At 42.0% G+C, this 22,566-nt stretch overlaps 1 protein-coding gene across 1 annotated transcript in view; it reads right to left on the bottom strand.

The window, feature by feature from the left end:
* The window catches only part of SLC43A1 (solute carrier family 43 member 1), a 50,681-nt gene extending 30,469 nt beyond the window's left edge, over positions 1-20,212 (bottom strand). Inside the window, exons 1-5 of the mRNA XM_069979244.1 lie at positions 19,965-20,212; positions 12,596-12,815; positions 11,100-11,298; positions 10,368-10,423; positions 9,320-9,396 (exon numbers count right to left, since the gene is read on the bottom strand). Coding sequence (XP_069835345.1) covers positions 9,320-9,396; positions 10,368-10,423; positions 11,100-11,298; positions 12,596-12,749 — 486 coding nt within the window. The 5' untranslated portion in view covers positions 12,750-12,815; positions 19,965-20,212. The remainder of the gene's footprint in view (positions 1-9,319; positions 9,397-10,367; positions 10,424-11,099; positions 11,299-12,595; positions 12,816-19,964) is intronic.
* Positions 20,213-22,566: the final 2,354 nt, after the last annotated feature.

Genomic DNA, 22,566 nt, shown 5'->3' with positions numbered 1-22,566 from the left:
TCGGTAATCTGCACACTTTTTTTCCTCTTTTCGTGCACGCCGTTAACCGATCACATTGACGCTTGTTATATTTTAATAGATCGGACAATTACGCACGCTACAGTATATTATATGTTTATCTATTTATTTATTTTTATATGTTTTATTTATATAATGGGAAAGGGGGGTGATTTCAACTTTTATTGGGGGAGGGGTTTTGGGGGAGTGTAATAGTGTTTTGAACTTTTTTTTTTTACACATTTGAAGTCCCTTTGGGGGACTTGTACATTCACTACTTTGATTTTTACACTGACCATTGCTATGCCATAGGCATAGCATTGATCAGTGTTATCGGCGATCTGCTCATTGAGCCTGCCTGTGCAGGCTCAGTGTAGCAGATCGCCGATCGGACTGCACGGAGGCAGGTGAGAGACCTCCGGCGGTCCGTTTCAACGATCGGGACCCCCGCAGTCACACTGTGGGGGTCCCGATCGGTAAGTGACAGGGGACTCCCCCTGTCACTTACACTTAAACGCCGCGGTCGCAGCGTTTAAAAGGGTTAATGACACGCGGCAGCGCGATCGCTGCAGCGTGTCATTACCGGTGAGGTCCCGGCTGCTCACTGCAGCCGGCCCTCACCTGCTGTGAAGCGCGCTCCGCTCCGGAGCGCGCTTCATAGCGGGAGAAACACCCAGGACGTAGAGTTACGTCATGGGTTGTCTGGGGACAGACTTCCATGATGTAACCCTATGTCCAGGGTCGTCTAGGGGTTAAAGGAGAAGTCCAGCGAAAATTTTTATTAAAGTATTGTATTGCCCCCCAAAAGTTATACAAATCACCAATATACACTTATTACGGGAAATGCACATAAAGTGCTTTTTTCCCTGCACTTACTACGGCATCAAGGCTTCACTTCCTGGATAAAATGGTGATGTCACGACCCAACTCCCAGAGCTGTGCAGGCTGTGGCTGCTGGAGAAGATGATGGCAGGGGGACACTGAGGGACACAGGGCACTGGAGGGACACTGAGCATCCCTCTGCCATCATCCTCTCCAGCCGCCACAGCCTGCACAGCTCTGGGACTCGGGTCGTGACATCACCATTTTATCCAGGCAGTGAAGCCTTGATGCAGTAGTAAGTGCAGGGAAAAAAGCCGTTTATAAGCATTTACCATAATAAGTGTATATTGGTAATTTCTATAACTTTTGGGGGGCAATACAGTACTTTTATAAAAAATTTTGCTGGACTTTTCCTTAAAGAATTATGATGGAGAAAACAGTTCAGTATGTGATTAACATCTATCTTGGGGACCATGTATCATGGATGTGTGAATGCAGCCTTAGGCTGTGTTCCCACCAAAACTGTCTGGTTTTGCCCATAGCAACCAATCACAGCTCATATATTAGTGACCTCTGGTAAAATGAAAGCTGAGCTGTGATTGGTTGCTGTGAGAAAAAACAGACTTTTGGTTACAGGCATCTTGGTAAATCTATGGGGAATTTACTAAAACAGTCTATTTTATCGACTTTTACAGACAGACTTTAAATGCACAAGAGTTCTCACAGTGGCTAAGGCTGCTTGATATATCTGGTGACCTGTGCAAAGTCTTGTCTAAATTTGTACTGTCTGGTTTTAGTTTACACTAACTATTTGTCTTATGTCTTACTTCAGGCAAAGGTAATGCTCCAACGTATACTGTGAATTGGTGGGGTGAATTTAAGAAAAAACATTTTGTATTTGTGTGTGTTAGTGTGTGTGTGGGGGGGAGTAATGCCATTCATTGTACAGTTATGATTATTGATGTGTATGACATGATCCCTAAAATCTGCGATTCAATATACAGCCTGCTGTAGCAGAGGCCTTGGGCTGTGCTGGCAATGGCTTGGCTCCCAGCGATTGTGTTGTAGGGAGCGGATCTGATCCTTCATACCAGTAATGAGGTACGTAAGACCATTTTGACAACGGCATCCCAATGCTTAAATAACTAGTACAGTCATCACTCCGTGCCAGCTATTAGCATCGGCTGAGAGCCACCGGGAGTCATTGTGTATGGAGCGGGCTGGAGTCCCGGACCCCCTCTATACTTTATTGATGGCTCCATGATAAAAATAGATGTCATGGGTTGTTAAAGGGTTAGTTGTGTTTTCGGGATTTGTGTTGTTTTTCATAATGCACTACGCTCTGGATATGGCATTTGTTTCGATGTTTTTCTATAGACTTCTTAATAGAGCTTGAAAAATGTCAAAAAACATGTTTTATGAAATTAGGTTTAAAAAATTAAAACACTTGAAATACATGGCATATGTTGGAAGCATTTAAAAATGATGAGAAAAATGCTCAAATGTTGGCACCAACATATCACTTCAAAAAATATGACTTTACACAGATTATAATCACATGATCCATGAAAAGGAATTATATCACATGGACAATGCTTGCCCTAGTTATATGACTGTATTCATGCACACATTCCAGATTTGTCACAGCAGAAGAATTTTTGTTAAATTAATTGATCTCATTCATACTGAAGAAACAAGTTTCTTGAGAAAATCAGATAATAAAATTGGAATCGTGATGTTAAATTTTGTACACATATATTGCATCTACAGCACAGAAGGAGTTAACAAAATGCAGGGCAGGTAGGCTGAAGCCAATCAGGAGCTGCTGCTGCTCCACACCCCTCCAGCATGCATCAAGGACATGAGGAGTCACTGACAGGAAATAGTTGTGTATGTGAAAACAAACCCTTCGTGGGGGTTTCTCTGCATGTTATGCAGTGTCCCAGGGTGACATTACTACTGTTTAATAAGCAAAATACCTGTGTCTGAAGCATGTGACTCGCACACTTAGGTCTCTACAGATGCCATTTCTAAAAACATCATGCGATTCAGCTATTTGTTCCATATTTAACATGATGTGATGTTGTGCTCTATCAACAATAATAAGTATAGTGACTTTTCATAAAGGTACAGTAAAATAATACGACTCTAATAAAGAAGGGTGGCTCAAGGTCCATGTCCTCCTACTTTCACCTGCTCCTCTGGAGGTACTTTGCTTGGACAAGTAGGATAGAAACATAGAAGATTGTCGGCAGAAAAAGACCACTTGGTCCATCTATCTTGTATTACTTATTTCCTTTCTTATTGTAAAAGTTATATGTAATGTGGCTAATGATTGGCTGAGCAAGCTGAAAGCCCTGTGATGCGCACAGTAGCGGATTAAAATTGTTCCGTTTTGGGTGGTAGCTTGGGGACCTGAGCTCCTGGAGGGGGCGGCATGGCCACGCAAAAAGGCTTTTACTTTCAGTGGTGTATTGTCTCCTGGCTACAGTTCTGCCATGTTTTGCAAAAAATTGCTGCTTTTTTACAGCAATTTTGCACAAATCAGGGCATCATGACATTATCTATCCTGTACTATAAATACCACGCTAGTGCTGTCATAGTTACAGTGGGGTGGGCCCAAGCTTAGTGAACAGCCTATGGTAAAGTTAATCCGCTCCTGGATGCACACTAGCAGCCTTTTCTCTCCCATTCACTGCTCTGCAACTCGGAAGTGAGAGAGATCTGAGGACGGCGGCCGGAGACGACGGGGGCGCGGCCGACAGGAGAGGGATGGTAAGTATATCAGCTGTGTGTGTCTGTGTTTGTAGTTATGGCTTCTGCGCTGTTTCTGTGAATTCCCCAGCAACTCACCCCCTTTGAATGCTGAAAATCTCCTAGACAGAGTCCACTCCGATACTGCTCCCTTCTTCTGGCCCCCACTGCTGTGTGGCACTGTCAGCGGTCAGAGAGACCGGAGAACGGTCTCTCTGACAGTGGTGCTGTGCCTCCGGTCTCTCTAAGAGCAACAACACTGGGATGCAGGACGGGAGCTGGATTGCGGCTGTGCGGCACTGTCAGCTGTGTGCTGCCAAAGAGTGAGGCTGTGCCGGCGGGGTTACAGGATGGGAGTGGGGCTAGGACGGCTGTGCCTGTGCGGCACTATCGGGGGTGAGGGCACTGCCGGAAGGGTTGCTGGACGGCAGTCCTAGTTGGGGTGTGAGGTGGGGTGCCTGCTGTAAGAGACCAGAGACACAGCAGCACTGTCAGAGAGACTGGTCTCCGGGCTCTCTGACATCATGCATCCCTACTGTGAATGTAGTAATAACAAGCAGTAGGCAGGAAAGAAAGCGAAGGGGGCGGGTACAAGCACTGCAAGATGGGAAATGTAGTTTCTCGGCCGGAGCCATCTTGGATTTAGATCTGCTTTTAGAAAAACTTGTAACCCAGTAAAGGGAGCAGCTAGAAAGATGGGAGATGGCTTAAAACCAGTGAGCAAAACCAGTTAGGTTTGGGAGCATTTAATTTTTTAGCTGTTGGCGGAATACCCCTTTAAGTCTTTCCTGATATGTTTTATTCCTGACACCCTCTATCGTTTTTTGTAACCCGTCTTTGGGCCCATTCTATTTCATCAATATCCAATTTTAGTTGAGGTCTCTGGGCACAGTATTCCAGATGTGGTCTCACTAGAGCTCTATACAGAGGGATCATTATCTCCATCTTCCTACTGTTTATACCTGTAGCTATACAGCCCAGCATATGATTAGCTTCAGCAGACAACAGCAGCTCAGAACTGGGGGAAGGAGACTTAACAGACAATAACAAGTATGGAAGGAATTATGTATTCAATCTCCTTCCTCCAGTCCTGAGCTGCTGTTTTCTGCTAAAGACACAAAAAACTGTGTGTGAGCTTTTCTCTCTGTCACCCCCTCCTCCCCCCTCCCTATGTGCAACTTTGTAGCAACTCTGTAATGCCTGGAGGGTTAATCACAGTGAGCAAGTTGACCTCAGATTAACCCTCCCAGTATTACAAAGAAGCTACAAAGTTTCAGATAAAGCCTGCCAGGGAGTTATTTACATCAGCCGTCTTGGAAGGGAGGAGAAGGAAAGAAAAGCTCACACAAACAGATTTTTGTGTCTTCAATAGAATGTAGCAGCTCAGAAAAGGGGGAAGGAGACTGAATAGATAATAACAAGAAATGAGTGCAAGAGAACAACAAGCCCCAGTGGCCGATGTCCAGAAGGTCAACTAATTACAACTATTGCTGATGAACTACCTGTTAAAGAGTACCATAAGGGTATCAAAAATATCAGATATATGGGCATTTTTACATATGCTTAGGGCTCGGCCACACTAGCGTTTTTCTTTGTTTCTAACGGATCCGTCCATATTAATTAAACGGATGAGCATAAACTGATGAGCAGACTGATGCAAACTGATTGCAAAATGTTCATCTTTTTTAATGGTCCGTTTGTATTTTGGCTTAAAAAAAACTGACTTTTGTACATCAGTTTGCATCCGTTTGCATCAGTCAGCATCCGTTTATTTTTCTTCTTTGGTTTCTTGCTGCTTCTGCGCATGCTCAGTGCAAAAACGGATGAAAAAAACGGATGTGAACGGAAATACTTTCCGTTTTAGATCCGTCCTCATTGACTACAATGTAAAAAAAAAAACGGAAGTGCACTTTCCGTTCGTGATCCGTTTTTTTTAAGCGGAAAGAAAAATACTGCAAACATTATTTTTTCTTCCGTTCAAAAAAACGGATCTTGAACGGATTGCATGCAAACGGAGCACAATTAGGGCAAACGGAGCACACTAAAATAGCATGGGAGTCTATGGGGATTTTAACGGATCCGACAGTTTCCGTTTTGCTTACTCTAAAACGGAAAAGGTAGACGGAATGGTGCCGGATGGTCAAACGCTGATGTGAACGTAGCCTTAGACGACCAAGCCTTTAACCGAAAAGCAAAGGGAGAGAGTTCACCACTTTCAGCATCAGTTGCTAGAGGAATGCCAATGACAGATTTTTTGAGTGGGCCCCTTAATTCTTTAGTCAGTGGCCGTTGTTTAACGCTAAACTATGGACAGAAATTTATCTTCATAATCAATAATTCCGGGTGATGTTTTACAACGGCCATTGTTTGCCTAATCTGTGTGTAGTGGGAACATAGCCTAAAACTGAAAGACATCCTGTAGGACTGTGCCTCTGTAAAGCCTAAAAGGCATACACTATGGGGGAGATTTATCAAATATGGTGTAAAGTGAAACTGGCATAGTTGCCCCTAGCAACCAATGAGATTCCACCTTTCATTCCTCACAGACTCTTTGAAAAATTAAAGGTGGAATCTGATTGGTTGCTAGGGGCAACTGAGCCAGTTTCACTTTACACCATGTTTGTTAAATCTCCCCCAATGAGCACACTTTGGGGCCTACTTCACACATCTGGTTCCCATGGAAACAGATGGATATCCATTTTTTTCTGGCATTGTTACAAGTGCTTTTAATGGTGTGTTTTTTTAAAATAGCTGCAGAAACACTTGTCCAAAATCACACTATGTTCACACTGAGTAAAAAAGAGAAAAGGTGTTCTCTTTAAAAAAAATAATATTAATAATAATAATGTCTGTTATTACCTCATTTTAATTGACGTCAATGGAATGCATTGAAGTCAATGGAAGGACAGCCACCAAATGCACATAATGTATTAAATGATGGACGTTGTTTGTGCAGACGTCAAATTAATGGTCATGACAATTATTTGCTGACTTTTTTTTTTTGCAAACATTGGACTTTTTTTTCACTGTCCTTACTGTTAAATTAAATGGACCTTCAAATAAGAACCACACCCAAAAGGGCCTAAACTAGAATAATGTACTAATGATGGACTTCATTTAAAAAAAAAAAAAGGAAAGAAAAAACATCATATGAACATAGCTTAACCCATTCTGGACCGGTCTAATTTTCGTTTTTGCGTTTTCGTTTTTTTTCCTCCTTGTGCTTAAAAGGCTATAGCAGTTGCATTTTTAGGCTATGTTCACACAACGTTAACACCCGGTCGTTCCGGTCTCAATGAATTCCGGCCACAGAAAACTGACATGTCAGTTTTTTCCGGCGCCGCATGGGATCCCGGCCTGAGCGGCGAGAAATACGGTAGTAGTGTGAACATAGCCTCACACCTACAGACCCACATGAGCCCTAATTTGTACTTTGCAATGACAGGCTGAATTTTTGCATAAAATATGCTGCAAAACCAGAAAATAAAATATATGCACCGTTAAAATTGAAAAAAAAAAAAAAAAAAATTCTTTTTAATCGCTTTATTACAATTTTTCTGGATTTGATGCGACCAAAATGCGCATTTTTGCACTTTGGGATTTTTTTGCGCTTATGCCGTTTACTGTGCGAGATCGAGAATGTGATAAATTAATATTTTGGGCGATACGCGGCGATAACAAACATGTTTATTTTTATTTTTTTATTTATTAAATGGGAAAAGGGGAGTGATTCAAACTTTTATTAGGGGAGGGGATTATTTATTAATCATACAACTTTTTTTTTTTACACATATACAGGAAGCCCCCCTGGGGGACTTCTAGTATATGCACACTGATCTCTCATAGAGATCTATGCTGTATAGTTATACAGCATAGATCGATGAGATCAGTGTTCTATTGCTTTTGGCTGCTGCAGCCAAAAGCAATAAAATGCCGAGCAGGGATCAGCGCCATTACGGCGCAGACCCTGGCCAGCACCAGAAGCCGAGATCGCCCCTCTGTGACAACGTCACGGGAAGTGATCTCCCCACTAGACACCAGGTATCGGCTGCAGAAAGTCTTCAGATGCAGCTGTCAACTTTGAAAGCTGCATCTAAAGACTTAATTAGCGGGCACGGCGCTAATAGCCGTGGTCCCGGGCTACATGCCGCACCCGGGACGCGGCGGTTCAGAACGGGGTCGCCGCGCGGTCCCGCTCTGAACTTCCCCACCCGCACGAAGACATTCAGCTACGCCCTTGTGTGGGTAGGGGTTAAGGCTGTTTTAAAGTTTAGGATAATTAAGTGCCATTTAAACTTTTTTTTCGAAATACTTAGGTAGACTCACCTCTCCCCGTGCCTCCCCAGCATCTGATCGCTGTTCTGGGACCCCCACTAGCATAGGGATATGCACCAAAGCCGAAGTCACGACCCGGCTGATGGACTGGCCGCTCAGCCAGTCAGTGACTGGGACGGGACGCCGCTCGAATCACCACTGATTGGCTAAGCGGGATGTTTAACCGTACCCGTACAGCATGCCGTACCCATGCGTCAAGTTATTTCTTTCACCCTCTTTGGTATTGTCAAAAAAGCCCCCTGCCTTGAATTCTCCTTTAACAAATGCCACTCAAGATCTGTATGCCTCCATGCCCAATCATATTTAATTTTGTTTTCAGGCTAAAGGCGGCCCAACAGGGTACCAGAGACTCTTTTTTATTGTACTAGCATGGTGTGGTTTCCCTCAGCAAAATTAGCTGTGCACCAAAGGTGCCGGAAGCTGGAACTGCAGCAGTAAGACAACTCCTTTAAGTACAAAACTAAAAACTACTACTAGACTGACTATTGATTTAAACAATAAGGGGGAGATTGATCAAACTGGTGTAAAGTAGAATTGGCTCAGTTGCCCCTAGCAACCAATCAGATACCACCTTTATACATTATATTATTACATTATTATATTGCACTATATTTCAATACATCTAGATTATATATACATAAGTCAGACCACTGTTTTTAGAGCAGAGTGGTGGTCTGTAACCTAGACAACAAGCTGTCAACAATAAGAGGGAAAGAGCAGCATCAGAAGAAGGAGGCAAGTTTGCTAATCGAATGTGTTTGCAAAAATATTTAACTTGACGAGTCCTATAAGTATAAATTTGGGATGAGGGTATCCTTTAAGTCCTACAGAGGCTGAGCATGCACACAGCTGCTGTATTCAGCCAGGGCCAAGGAACCTCTGATCTTGTGACCTAAAAACAATTGATGGCCTATTCACTTTCAATAGGAGCAGAGGCTGCAGTAACTCATTGCTGCTGCTACACTGAAGAGGCTGATAAGCAGGGGAGTGAGGGGTCTGTTTCCCACGGTTCAACTACTGATCAATCTTTTTTTTTTCCTTGAAAACCTATTAAAATCTACAACAGGCAAGGCATGGCAGGATGTCCCCCTTTTAAAGTACTACCCAGGCTGACAGCGTCTTTAGCCAATTCACTTAACAAACCAATACTACTTTACCACTGAAGTACCAACCAGAGCCACTGTCTACAGCAGCAATGCTTCAATGAACAACAGAAGCCAAAGTAGAAGTTCCTGTAATTTACTGAAACATCACTGAAACCAAATGAGGGTAATATCTAACCCTGCAAAGCAGTACTCCTAGCAGAGACAAATTCACTAAAAATAGTATTTGTGAAACGCATTAGCATATCAAAATATGTCACACATAAAAAAACATGATATGTTTCACATGGGTATAACAAAAAACTTACTGTTAAAGATGTGAAGGTCAGACAGATACCTCCAAAGCCATTCAGAGACAGAGCAAGAAATATAACAGGGGCTAAAACTGTGAAAAGAATATCAAACCTTGTAGTTATACAAATACCAAATACTTATAAACAGATACTAGCATAGGAAAAAGCCACAAATAAAGAATATTTTGCTGCAAAGCCTTAAGGCGTTTTCAGACAAAACATACTGATGAGCTATCCACAAGATAGCTCATAAGTCAGTGATCGTCAGGATGCCAACACCCAGTACCCCCTGCAATAAGCTATTCAGCACCCGCATTACACAGTGAACAGGGCTAGAAGCCGTTGTCTTCACACCAGGGCTAGTTACTGCAGCTCAGCTGCCATTCACTTAAACAGGACCTGAGTTGTAGTTACAAGTTCTTACCGCTACGCGATGAACAGAGAAAACTGCTTCTGTCCCCATTCACTTTGTAGTCACTGTGTAGCAAGGTGTTGACACCCTGCCGATCACTGACTGATGAGCTATGCTGTTGATCGCTTATAGGTGTGTTCACACTATGAAATACATGAGGAAATTTTAAGTGGCAGCCACGCAACGGACGCCAATTAAAGTTCCACCTGTCCTATTAACTCAATGAATTTCTCAAACTTAATCCGCTGTCCGCCCAAAGAATTGACATGTCAATGTATTTATTTTTTTGAATCTAGGTTAAAAATGAATACCTAACTTTGGTTGCAACAGAAATCCCCAAATCCTGAATGAGAAAAAAGGTGCCACAGTGCTGATTCAGTGTTGCATTTCTGAAAGGGGTATTCCCATCTCAGTATGTTATCCCCTATTCCCATCTCAACTAATATTGGTAAACTTGTGGGGCACATTGAGTTAAATGTTCTTGCAAATATATTATTTTCTGTCTACTTTAAAGCATTAAGGGGATGCAGTAGTAAATCAACCCCCTTCATTCTTGGGATCAATGGGGCTCCCAGAGTCAGAACTTCCTCTTCCTCAATATGCCATCACAAAATAGGAATATCCTTTTGATATTAAGAACAAATCACATACCTGATGGATCATATCCAGAAAGAGCAATCAAAGCACATGAAAGTGCAAAACAGAAGCTGTGAAAAATTAGAAAAAAAATAGTCACATAAAACACATCCTTTTACTGTACTGTTAATTGCAAACCTAACTAAAATTTAACTTTACAAATATATGTAGATTTTCTTAGTTGGACCTCCTTTGTGTACCACAGAATAATAATTCACGATGCAACTTGGAAACAATAAAAAGGGATGGGGCTTATCAATCTTTATTTCTACTGCAGACAGGGCAGAGGCAATGCAGATATTACATGTTATGCGGTGATGTCTTGAACAAGAAACCAGGACTTATAGAAACTGTAACTATGCTATCTTTGGTGACAAATCCAGGTTCTGTCTGGTAACCGACAATGCTCAGGTTCAAGCACAGAGGCCTAGTGGTGAGCGCTTCAATCCTGACTTCCTGTGGACAACATACTGCCCCAACTACTGGAGTGGTGATTTGGGGAGCCATCCATACAACAGTCACCCCTAGTAATGATACAAGGGACACAAACAGCTCAGAGATATGTTCAGGACATTCCACATGTATTGCTGCTCATGGCAGGGCTTCCAACTGGCATTTTTCAGCAGGGTTATGCTCACCCACACACCCAAAAGTTTTTCCCGGGAATGTCTCTGCCAGATTACATATAAACGTATCCTTTATTTATGATATTGCAATCACTAACTTACATACATTATCATTACATACCTTCCCACTAATCTGAGTGGACGGGGTCCATATCGATCCATTAGAATCCCCAGTGGGAGAGTCGCTGCACTCAGCAGGAAGGAGCCAATGGTAAAACCTAAATTCAGCATTTCTTCTTGAGCAGTACATGTAAGCCAGGGCTTATTATTAGGTGAAGTTTCATTTGTAGTTAAAACTGATGAATCAGATGAATTTGACTCTGAAAAATTGAAGGAATAAGTTTTATAAGGAAAAAGTTTCATTTTAGCATTCTAAGATCATTACATCAATAAGAAACATTATCTTATATAGGAACTTTCCTTGCAGATAAAGCTCGGGGTCCCAAGGTTCAAATCTTTAATGTTTTGTGCATTTTATATAAATCTTCGGGAACATATATTAGGACCGGCGTACCCATCCCTAATAACCTTGCTGGATTCACCTATAGGTGCACGCCTCTTAGTAAATTCGGTAAAACCTGCACTTAGAGCTGCTATTTACACCTATGGAGGTACACTGGCGTACACCAGGGGCACATTTTGATGAATGTCACCACCTGTCTTACTGCACCACACAAGTACATGTGGTTGCATCATTAATCCTCTTAAATCGGAGGGAGACAATGTAATTTATGGATCCTGGTATGTGTTACTCAAATGGGATCCTTCTCCATTATCACCAAATGTTTAAGTAGGGCAATACAGCCGACTCTGTACCCACAATCTGCCCCCAAACCACTTGTATTGTCAGATAGCTGCTTTTAATCCAAGATCTGTCCTGGGGTCCATTTGGCAGATGATGCAGTTATTGTCCTAAAAAACTACTTTTAAACTTACAGCATTGTGTCAAACTGGAGTGGCCTAGAGTGTTTGTGCCTTGGGCATGTGACGCCTCTCCTTTTTTCTCTCACCCTCTTCACCATTAGCAATGCCTCTGGGTAGGATTTCTTCTAGTCATCACTTGTCTGAACACTGCACATGTGCTGGATCGTTAAGGCACAGGTGCAGGGGAGGCAAAGAGGGTGGCATCACCTGTCGAACGGACCCCAGGACAGATCTTGGATTAAAAGTAGCTATCCGATGGTACAAGCAGTTTGGGGGGTTAGATTGTGGGTACAGAGTCGCTTTAAGGAAACATTTTTACAAAATGTTCCTATAAATGGTTCCATGAAAAACATGTATATGTTTTGGATTACTTTATGTTTTTTTCCTATTTGATACTACTCTTGTCTTTTCTTGTGATCAGCATTTACAATGTTAAATAAATAATAAAAAAAAAATTAAAGCAAATTTTTCCGGTTAGTTCCAAAATCCAGGTAAATTACGTAGAAAATTGTCAGCAGAAACAGACCACCTGGGCTATCTACTCTGCCCTTATATTACAGTTGATTTTTATTCTGCAAATATCTTGGGAAGCAAACTACATACACATTCTCAATTTTCTTGGAATTATACATGTTTCTCCCCTCACTTCACAGATTCACAAGAAATACAGTACTTGAAAATCTCCTTTCATACCTGTGCACAGATGTGAATAAAATCCTTCTTGTTGCAACATTATGAGCAAGGACCCCCATCCAAATAAAACTGCTGAGAAGAACAGATTCTCCAATACTGCCGTGCAAGCAATCCACCAGCGACGGGTGTAGGCTGTCTGCAAGGAAGGTGCCATAGTTGCAGCGCAAGAAGCAACAGTTTGGTTGCAAAAGGCGCAGTAGAAGAAGGCAAGCAAAGATGTCTGAAAAGAAAAGGATATTCATATTAACACATATATGTTACTATATAATTTCATTACACAAAAAATTGTAGAGACCCTCTGAACAGTTATAGTTTCCATTTAGTTAGTATCCTTCAAGAAACAGGATAAGGTATGAGACTGTGGAGGGTCTGACAGCTTCATTCATTTTCTATGGAGCTGCTGAAGAGCCAAATGCTTTTAGCTCTCTTCAGCAGCATCTTAGAGAATGAATGGAGACCCCCGTGATGTCTTAGTTATGCCCTATTCCGTAAATACTGTAGATATGATATAACTTCTCCAGAATGGCGATACCTCTTTAATGCCAGCATTTATTGGCGCAAAAGTGGTGCACAAATAAGCATTTTAAAACAGCTGGAAAAGAAATTTTGGGCAGGGAAATAATTTAAAAGGCACCAAATAAATGACAATATGAGACACTTTCAGCAGGGGCGTAGCTAGGATTCACGGGGCCCCATAGCAAAAATTTTTAAGGGGCCCCCTCCCCTAAGCACAACACAAAGCACTGTGTGTGTATATATATATATATATATATATATATATATATATATATATATATATATATATATATATACACACACACACGACATTGGGTCGCTTACACGCTGCAATACATAAATGGTTAAGCAGAAGGACACACACTCTTACCTTCTCCTCCAGGCCCCCCTCCTGCACGGGCCCCATAGCAACTGCCTACCCTGCCTCTATGGTAGCTACCCCCATGACTTTCAGATATCAAGCTGCTGGGAACAGAAAAACTCAAAAACACACTTTTTCAGACTTTTCATTTATCCCCCAATCTGTGAAACCTATATCTAGAATGTAGAAGTAAAGCAGATCCCTAGTTTCTGGATTCATAATCAGATGCCACAGAAAACATAATCTGATTCTGAATACCAACTGACGCTATAAAAAGAACTCTGCTTAAAAGAAAAAAGTCTTGGACACTTGGTGTTTCCTTCTCTGTTATCTGCCGCTCATTGCCTGCTATTAGACTCAGTCCACCTCTAGCAACAGAAAGCCCAAATCTGAGCCCAAAAATAAGGGTTGAGGATTAGTTACTGCTATTTGCCAGAGGGACAGAGAGCCTGGGTTGTGTCTACGTCCTCCAGGCGATACATGCTATCCCTGCAGCAGCAGTTTGGTGTGTAGTGTGTTCTCTTCATTGCTGTCATGCTGATGTTTTGTTTCTGCTTACATAGAACATTACAAAGCCAGTGCATCAGTTGTATCTTCTCTTTTTACATGCCATTTACAGTTGGGTACTGTAAATCACAACCCAACACAATGCCAGCCTGTTCAATCCAGTGCACCTTCACCAGCACTGTGTCATGATACTGCAGTAAGGAATAGGTTTTGTTACTGGCCATACAGCTAAGGAAAGGGAAAGTTCCTGTGTGTGCACTGCGGACATCAGCTCAGCTCTGGTCCTGCACTTTAAATTGGAGAGAACGAGAAATAGCTGTACACCATAGAAGGAACTCAATGTCAGCAGCAGGAGCATTAAAATTACCATCCCCATTCTGAAGGGTTAAGGTGTTACTGTCAGTTCAATAAATTTCAATGTAAATTAGGGTGTTCTGAGACCCCCCTTTAATCTCTAGACATAGAAGAAGGGCATGGCAGAGTTCTTCACTCCCTGGCTTAGGGATCAATACGACAGACTACAGGGGACAGGCTTCATCATATGTATAAAAATCTTTAGAAATGTACTAGGTTTGTACTAAGTTTTTCTATTATAAGTAAAGAAATGGAGCTAGGCTTTACTTTACCTGGGGCAAAGGTTCAGTGGCTTGTTGTTGCTCCTTGTGGCAACCAACATGTAGGGCACATCCTCTGGTTGTCTTTCCAGCTGTGCCCGACTAATGGTAGTACTGGCTTATGCAGGGAGGAGTCTTCAGGTGATGGGTTTTGTTCACATCATACTAATGGTCTCTAACATATATGCCAAGTAAATCTTTCAACGTACCCATTGAATAAAGGCTCCCATACAGTGTGATCCATCTCCTGTAAAGCTTCATTGTACTGCACACCATAGTACATTATGCTAATGAAGTGTCCCGATACGGGTGGTCCACTAAATTTTATAGCACCCGGGCAAAGGTAACTCTGTTAGGTTTCACACAAGGGGATAAAGTTGCCTTTTGCATTTTCACCACTTGGTGTCTCACTCTGTCTGTAAGAGCACAGCTTAAGGAAAAGAGTTAACTATGCTTTCTATGTTCACTGTTTCTGAACAGTCACATGTGCAGGTACCTCACAAAGCTCTCAAGCACTCACACTTCTCTCTCTCCTTCTCACAGCCCCACCAATAGTACACACACACGGTTATACCCGGGCCTAACAGAGTACACTTCTACCTTGGACAAAGTCCCCAAGATGGTCCCTATAGTTTCTTTAAGTCAAGTTATACCTCTACTTCTACTTAGTCACTACCTCACACACTATAGTCACCTGCACTGTCAAGATCTGAGTTCTATTAATTGTACTGCACTGACGTTCATAAGTAAAAGTCACCTTTGGTTAAGTGCTGGACTTTGAATTTGCTGTTTTTTGTTGCCGCACCTGCACCCTCACAACTGTGCTACCCTTATAAGAGTGAGTGCTATCATCACTCCTGGCCACCTTGACAAGTGAACCAGCTAGAAAACACCTGACGCTTACCTGCTGTATAACACCTCAGCACCCCGGGCCGTGGCACTAATACATATAAAGCATATACTTTGGGAATCTCCCTGTGCATAGAATGGAGTCTATGGTATGGGCGGAGATGTGCACAGGTGCAAGTGGTGGAATAGAGTGCACATAACCTTAGGGTGCGTTTACACAGAAAGATTTATCTGACAGATTTTGGAAGCCAAAGCCAGCAATGGATTTGAATAGAGGATAGATCCCAGTCTTTCCTTTATGACCTGATCCCTGTTTATAGTCTGTTCCTGGTTTTGGCTTCAAAGATCTGTCAGATAAATCTGTCTGTGTAAACGCACCATAAGAAAGCTTTATTTTCTCCCTTAATGCTTTTATCCAGGTGCTTAAGTGAAAGAAAAACTGGGTCATTCTGGACCGTGTGATTATGCAACAGAGCTAAAATTCATGAACTGCCTACAGTTTTAATAGACAGATTTGAGAGCCAAAAAATGAGTCAGAAGAGTAATATGAACACATCAGAGAGCAGTAAAACTATTATAATAATAACTACTATTAGGGTATATTCACACGAACGGTCTCGCAGCGAGATTCTCGCTGCGAGCCCGGCAGGTCCTGGCAGTTCCCACAAACTATATACTCGCTGTGGTCTGAACGACCGCAGCGAGTATGTAATTCTGCCGCCCTTAACCCCTTCTGCTCCCGGCCGGCTCCCCCGCTGTAAGCAGACATTACCTGTCCTCGCTGCATGGGTCCGGCGTCCTGCTCTTCCGCCCGGCTAATCAGTGTGTTGCCCAGCCGCAGCCACTGATTGGCCGGGCGGAAGAGCAGGACGCCGAACCCGTGCAGCGAGGAGAGGTAATGTATGCTTACAGCGGGGGAGCCAGTCGGGAGCAGAAGGGGTTAAGGGCGGCAGAATTACATACTCGCTGCGGTCGTTCAGACCGCAGCGAGTATATAGTTTGTGGGAACTGCCAGGACCTGCCGGTCTCGCAGCGAGAATCTCGCTGCAAGACCGTTCGTGTGAATATACCCTTACTTGCAACGCCTAGCTTAAAAAAAAAAATCATATATTTATATAATTCTAGTAATAGGAATGCACTGTGTGAAAATCCAGCACACAGGAAATCCTAATGCTTTCAATTAGGAATGAGCGAATTTGCAGTAGGAACGAAGCAAAGTCCTTCCTTAGGATCGGCCAGCAGCTTGTGGGGCTGCTGGCTTTGAAGTCCGTGCCGCTCCTTCACCGGTGCTGGGAAAAGCTGGATTCAGTCCAGAAAAACAATTCCCAGGACTGGATCTATCTTTTACCGAGTAGAGCGGCACAGATTTCAAAGCCAGCAGCCTGACAAGCTGCCAGCACATCCTAAGGAAACGCTTTGCTTTGTTCCTACTGTAAATTCACGCAGACCTATATTCAATGATTATAAGCAACTTCCTCTACAATAATTTAGCTCTATTGATAGAATATTAGTTGTCTAATGAAATCTATTTAAAACATATGATTTAAACAACAAGAATATATTATTTCCATTCAAAGTACAGTTCAAGCTAGTGAAAGGATTATCCTTTCCCCAGATTAGAACATGCCTCCTGAGGAGTGAGCAGGGGTCTGCTTGTAGGTCATAAATGCACTGCTCATTGTGACTATGGTTATCTACTGTATGTAATGCATCCAAAGAAAAATACTTCTTATCAGTGACGACAAAACTAGGGTTTAAAGCATGTACCAACATGAATGTAACACAGAAGATTTATGGCCCTACCATAGTAGGTCTACATACACTGTAAAAGCAACCCAGAAAAAACAGACATACTTTACGCTAACCTGCTTTTGTGTCAGGGGGATTCTATTCCACTGAAGTTTATGCAGTTATTATTAGTATAGTTAGTTAGTATTAGTTAGTTATTATTAGTATAGTTAGTATATTATTAGTATAATTAGTATATTATGATATAAAACTTCAGATGCTGGACATCTACCCAGAGAACAGAGGTAAAACATGAAGCTCCACTCCAGTAAGAACTTAGTAACAGGGCTTCCAGCTACTATGTGCCATTTATAATCCAGTAATCAACAACGGTGGGTGGGTACCACCTAAATACCCATACAGGGGCCACAGGTGCAGTTAAACATGCAAAAAAAAAAACCAATATACAATAGTAGAAGCAAGCTGCGTGTCATAGGAAGCTGCACACCCAATAACTGTTATTAAAAATTAATTTTTTTTGTACCAGCAAAATGAACATGTAAATAAATCACACTACAAATACATATATATCAAAGACCATACAAAAAAAAAATAAAACCTGCAACAGCAGTATCACATGGTAATCCCATATGTGTTAGGAGTCTACCCCATTCACTGGATAAGCATTTTTGATCTCCTGCAAATAGGTTAAAAAAAATAGCCATAGTGCCCATACACATGTATAACTGGGCAAAAAAAATTTCAAAGGAAGTATAATCAGTGACCCCAGTGGGTATTCCAGGGTTTTTCCAGCCACACTGGGGTCAGCATTTATACTTCCTCTGGTGTCTCCCTAAAAGGGTGTCCAGTAGAGCATGCTCGAGCCCATCCCAACTCAATCGTTCGGCATTTGATTAGCAGTGGCTGCTGAAGTTGGATAAATCCCTGAGGCTATATAGAAAACATGGATATAGTCATTGGCTGTTTTTTCCAGACAACCTTAGGGCTTTATCCAACTTCAGCAGCCACCGCTAATCAAATGCCGAACGATCGGGTTCGGATGGACTCTCGAGGTTCATCTCTAGTGTCCAGAATTTTGCCCTCATCAACGGTGCATGTGCCAACTCGCTGCTACATTAAAAACAGAGAAGTCAGGTCTTCTGTTCTAGAGATTGTTTGACACCCCCCCCCCCAACACACACACACACACACACACAATTTAGGTTCACCAAGGTTTAGGTGCAACTGCTACTTAACAGCTGCTACTCTTTAAGCCCCCATACACGTCATACTAAAGGTGGCTGAACCCGCCCCCGGAGCCTCCACTGACATATGCTGTTGGTGAAGGCAGGGACCAGTCACTGCCCAACCCCTTTGTTCTCTAAGAGATAAATAATCAGTGCCAGGGCATTCTGGTAGCAGCTTACTTCTCCCCATAGGGAACCCATGAACATTCGGCCAAGCCATACATTCATGTGTATGGGAAGTGTGGGAGAGAACTGTCAAACGAATTATTGTTTAGCCGAAGTTATTGAAGGTGTATAGGCATCTTTAGGGAGGTACTAAAGTAGCTCAGATCATATTTGAAGGCTATGTTCATATTTACCATAATTCTTAAATTTTTTTGTTCTATCATAAGAACAAAAAAAACAAACATAATGCTGGTGCTGGGCCCCATACATGCCAGGCTCTAGTAGCATTTGACTGGGTTTTTTGAATTTCTGTATTGCCATCTGGTATTTTACCAGATAAAATCATCTGGCACATATTGCTATTTGATCCAGTATTTTAGAGAAACTTTGGTGCATATGAAGCAGATTTAAAAATGGCCTATAAAAATGTTTAAATATTATAAGCCCATGGAATATTTGTCATATATAAACTCTCATAAAATAAAGGTCCATTTTCTACTGTATAGTATCCTATGCACTGCTAGGGTTAAAAGTATTTCACATACACAAATGTCAAAGACAAGGTCTAATACGATCATTTTAATAGGCACTGTTCAAATACAAGAACTAGTTAGCAGTAAGCACCATGTGTTCAGAGTTCCTTGACCTGAAGAAACCGACAGACCTGTAGTTATTAGTGTAACAGATGGAAAGGGTTGTTGCACTATCCCCATGTGGCTGAAACAAGATATTCAACTCCCCCACATTCCAACCATGGCTATGTCACACACCCTTGCCTTCTCCCACCAAAGAGACAGGTTTTGCCATAAAATATATCACTGCAAAAAGTATAACCACACCTTACAAACACTATATACAGAATCCCAACTGTATACACATATACAATATGTGTGAGCAAATCACGTTAATGTTACATCACAAAAAAAAAAACAATGTAATAATTATACAACGTTCACGATTAAGACTTAACCACTTTTTACATACCGTATTTAAAGAACAAAACAAAAAACATATTGCGTAAATTAAACAACCACTCGAAGATAACAGTGTATACACACACAAGCACATGCACCCAAGTGACACGTGTAACACAGAAGATCATTACATCAGCTACACAAAAGTATCGTTTTTATTTATTTACAAGAACCCTATGGAGTTACACAGTAACACAGTGACTGGTACTACAATAGAGTCATTGTCTGCATTTGGAATGTAGCGCAAGATACACGTGTTATTGCATATTACCGAACTTAAATCTTCTTCTAGATACAAGCCACATGTTAAGACATATATAAGAAAAAGAGAAGTAGTTCAAGTAAAAAAAAAAAAATTTAAATTGCTAGTTAAGTTCTATGAGTAAAATGTGCTCAGCATGTACTTACCTAAGGCAGCACGCAATGAATTTACTAAGCCCAATTTTTACGTCTACAGAGTGAGAGAAAGGAGGGGGTAACAGAGACAGGAAACAACTACACTACTTTATAAGGTATGGTGATAGGGGGTGGGAGGGTTAGGAAGGGAGGAGAGAGGAAAGAAGAAGTGCTGGACAGACCAGAGGCTACTAACACGTGGAATGAAGGAAGAGAACAGTCTGAGAAAAGACACGAGCTATACAAGAGGCTTCAGTGTTAAAGTAGTGAGCAATAAGTGAGAAAAGGGAAGTAACAACTAGGAAAAAAGTAACAGTAACCGCTATGTCACAATAGTTAGGGGGGGATGAAAGCAGTGATAAAAATGTGCACATTCTAGCAACAAAATGATTTTATGGTTTAAAACTATTTAGGTGGCTATACATAAAAGATGTAAGATAGTGTCACCATTGTTTCCATGAATTTAGGGTTTCCTGTCTGTGAACCAAATGGAATACAGAAGATGCTGTTACTAGTCTACAAGCCAATATCAAGCAAGGGTAAATGTATGCCAAGGTCATGGCCATTCCCATTCTTAAGCTTTTAGGATTATGAAGGACTTATATTGCACTTAAAAGGAGTAGTCCGGAAACATAAAATGTTTGATATGAGTGAGGTTATTGTAAATATTTTTAAAAAATCACTAATCTACCCTGGTTCCCTACAGCTCCTGGTCTGACAACATCCGATCCTCCACTCATCACTACATCTTCCTATTCCTAAGTAATCTCAGTAGGAACTGCCTGCTTAGCTGATAACTGGCCACAAAGGTGATCGGCTGAGTGGTCAGTTCTTAATGAGATGACTAATCTGAGAATCAGGAGTGATGAGTGGAGGATCGGATATTGTCAGACCACGAACTGCAGGGGACCAGGATACATGAGTAGGACTTTTTGGATTTGTACAATAACCCCACGCATATATAAAAAAGTTATGTTTCCGTACAACAATTTAAGCACAACTATGCGTTCTTCATAATCCTAAACGCTTGAGAATGGGAAAGGTCATGACTTTGACATACATTTATTTCTTTAAGGGTGCCTTCACACCTACCGACTCGCAGCAAGTCGGCTAGGTCCTGGCAGATCATTGTCATTACATACACGCAGTGGTCTGAACGACCGCTGCGTGTATGTAAATCTGCCGGCCACTTAACCCCTTCTGATGCTGGCCGCCTCCCGCTCCGCTCTGTATACATACCTCCTTGCTCCACGGGGTCCCGGCGTCCTGCTCTCCCGCCTGGCCAATCAGTGTGTTGCCCTGCCGCAGCCATTGATTGGCCGGGCGGGAGAGCAGTACGCCGGGACCCCGTGGAGCGAGGACAGGTAATGTATACAGAGCTGGAGTGGGAGGCGTCCGGCATCAGAAGGGGTTAATCGGCCGGCAGATTTACATACACGCAGCGGTCGTTCAGACCGCTGCGTGTATGTAATGACAGTGATCTGCCAGGACCTAGCCGGTAGGTGTGAAGGCACCCTTATATTGGTTTTATATAGCATCTTACGTATTCATATATATATATATATATATATATATATAGAGAGAGAGAGAGAGAGAGAGAGAGCGCTAGGGGGCTGTGTAAGAATAAAAAAAGAAATGTTACTCACCTATTTTAGAATATCCAAACACTTTTACTATGTCTGCTTGGTAACAAGTGCCTTACTTAGCTCTTTCAAATGCATATGCAAATCAACAACAGGCGACTTATATGTATGCAACAGTGCTGTCTGTATCATATAATGCACTCACAGCACTTTATCTATATTAGTCCACATTCTTTTTATTCACCAAACTCCTTGAATTTACAGCATAAGGCTATGTTCACACAGCGTAAAAGTACGGCCATCGGCAACAACGGCTGTACTTTGTACGCCAAAACACCTTGCATGTTCTTTTATGGGATCCCGGCCAGTATGATCTTTGCAGAGACCGGCCGTTCCGTGACCCGGCCGGGTCATGGAACGGCCGATCTCATACGCCATGTGAACATGGTCTAAGGCTGGGTTCACACACACAGAGTATTTCAGGTAGTATTTTTGCCCTCATATTGCAACCAAAACCAGGAGTGGATTGAAAACACAGAAATGCAATGTTCACACAATGTTAAAATTGAGTGTCCGCCATTTAACGGCAAATATTTGCTGTTATTTAAAAACAATGGCTGTTGTATTGAAATAATGGCAGTTCTTTACCCTTACACGACGCCATCCACTCAATTTCAACATTGCCTTGTTTTTAATCCACTCCTGGTTGAGGTTGCAAAATACTGACCAAATACTGACTGAAATATACTGAGTGTGAACCCAGCCTAATAGTATCAGACAAGGGTGAAACGCATGAAACACTTCACATACACATAAGTAAGTACCAATTAGTTTTGTCTTTTTAGGTTGGAGAGCCAGCAAACAATATAATCTAAAATAACGTTACATAATTTAACCCCTTCAAGACAGAGCCCTTTGATGCACAAAAGTCCGGGTCAAATTAATGCAATGTTCCTCCCCGCCTTCTAAGAGCCATACGACAATACACCTCCTCTCCAAGTATGGGTCAACTGGGCGCAGGTCCAATGGAA

This window comes from Dendropsophus ebraccatus, chromosome 8, assembly GCF_027789765.1.
Source record: "Dendropsophus ebraccatus isolate aDenEbr1 chromosome 8, aDenEbr1.pat, whole genome shotgun sequence".
NCBI lineage: Eukaryota > Metazoa > Chordata > Amphibia > Anura > Hylidae > Dendropsophus > Dendropsophus ebraccatus.
This window is presented reverse-complemented; position numbering and strand designations above follow the sequence as displayed.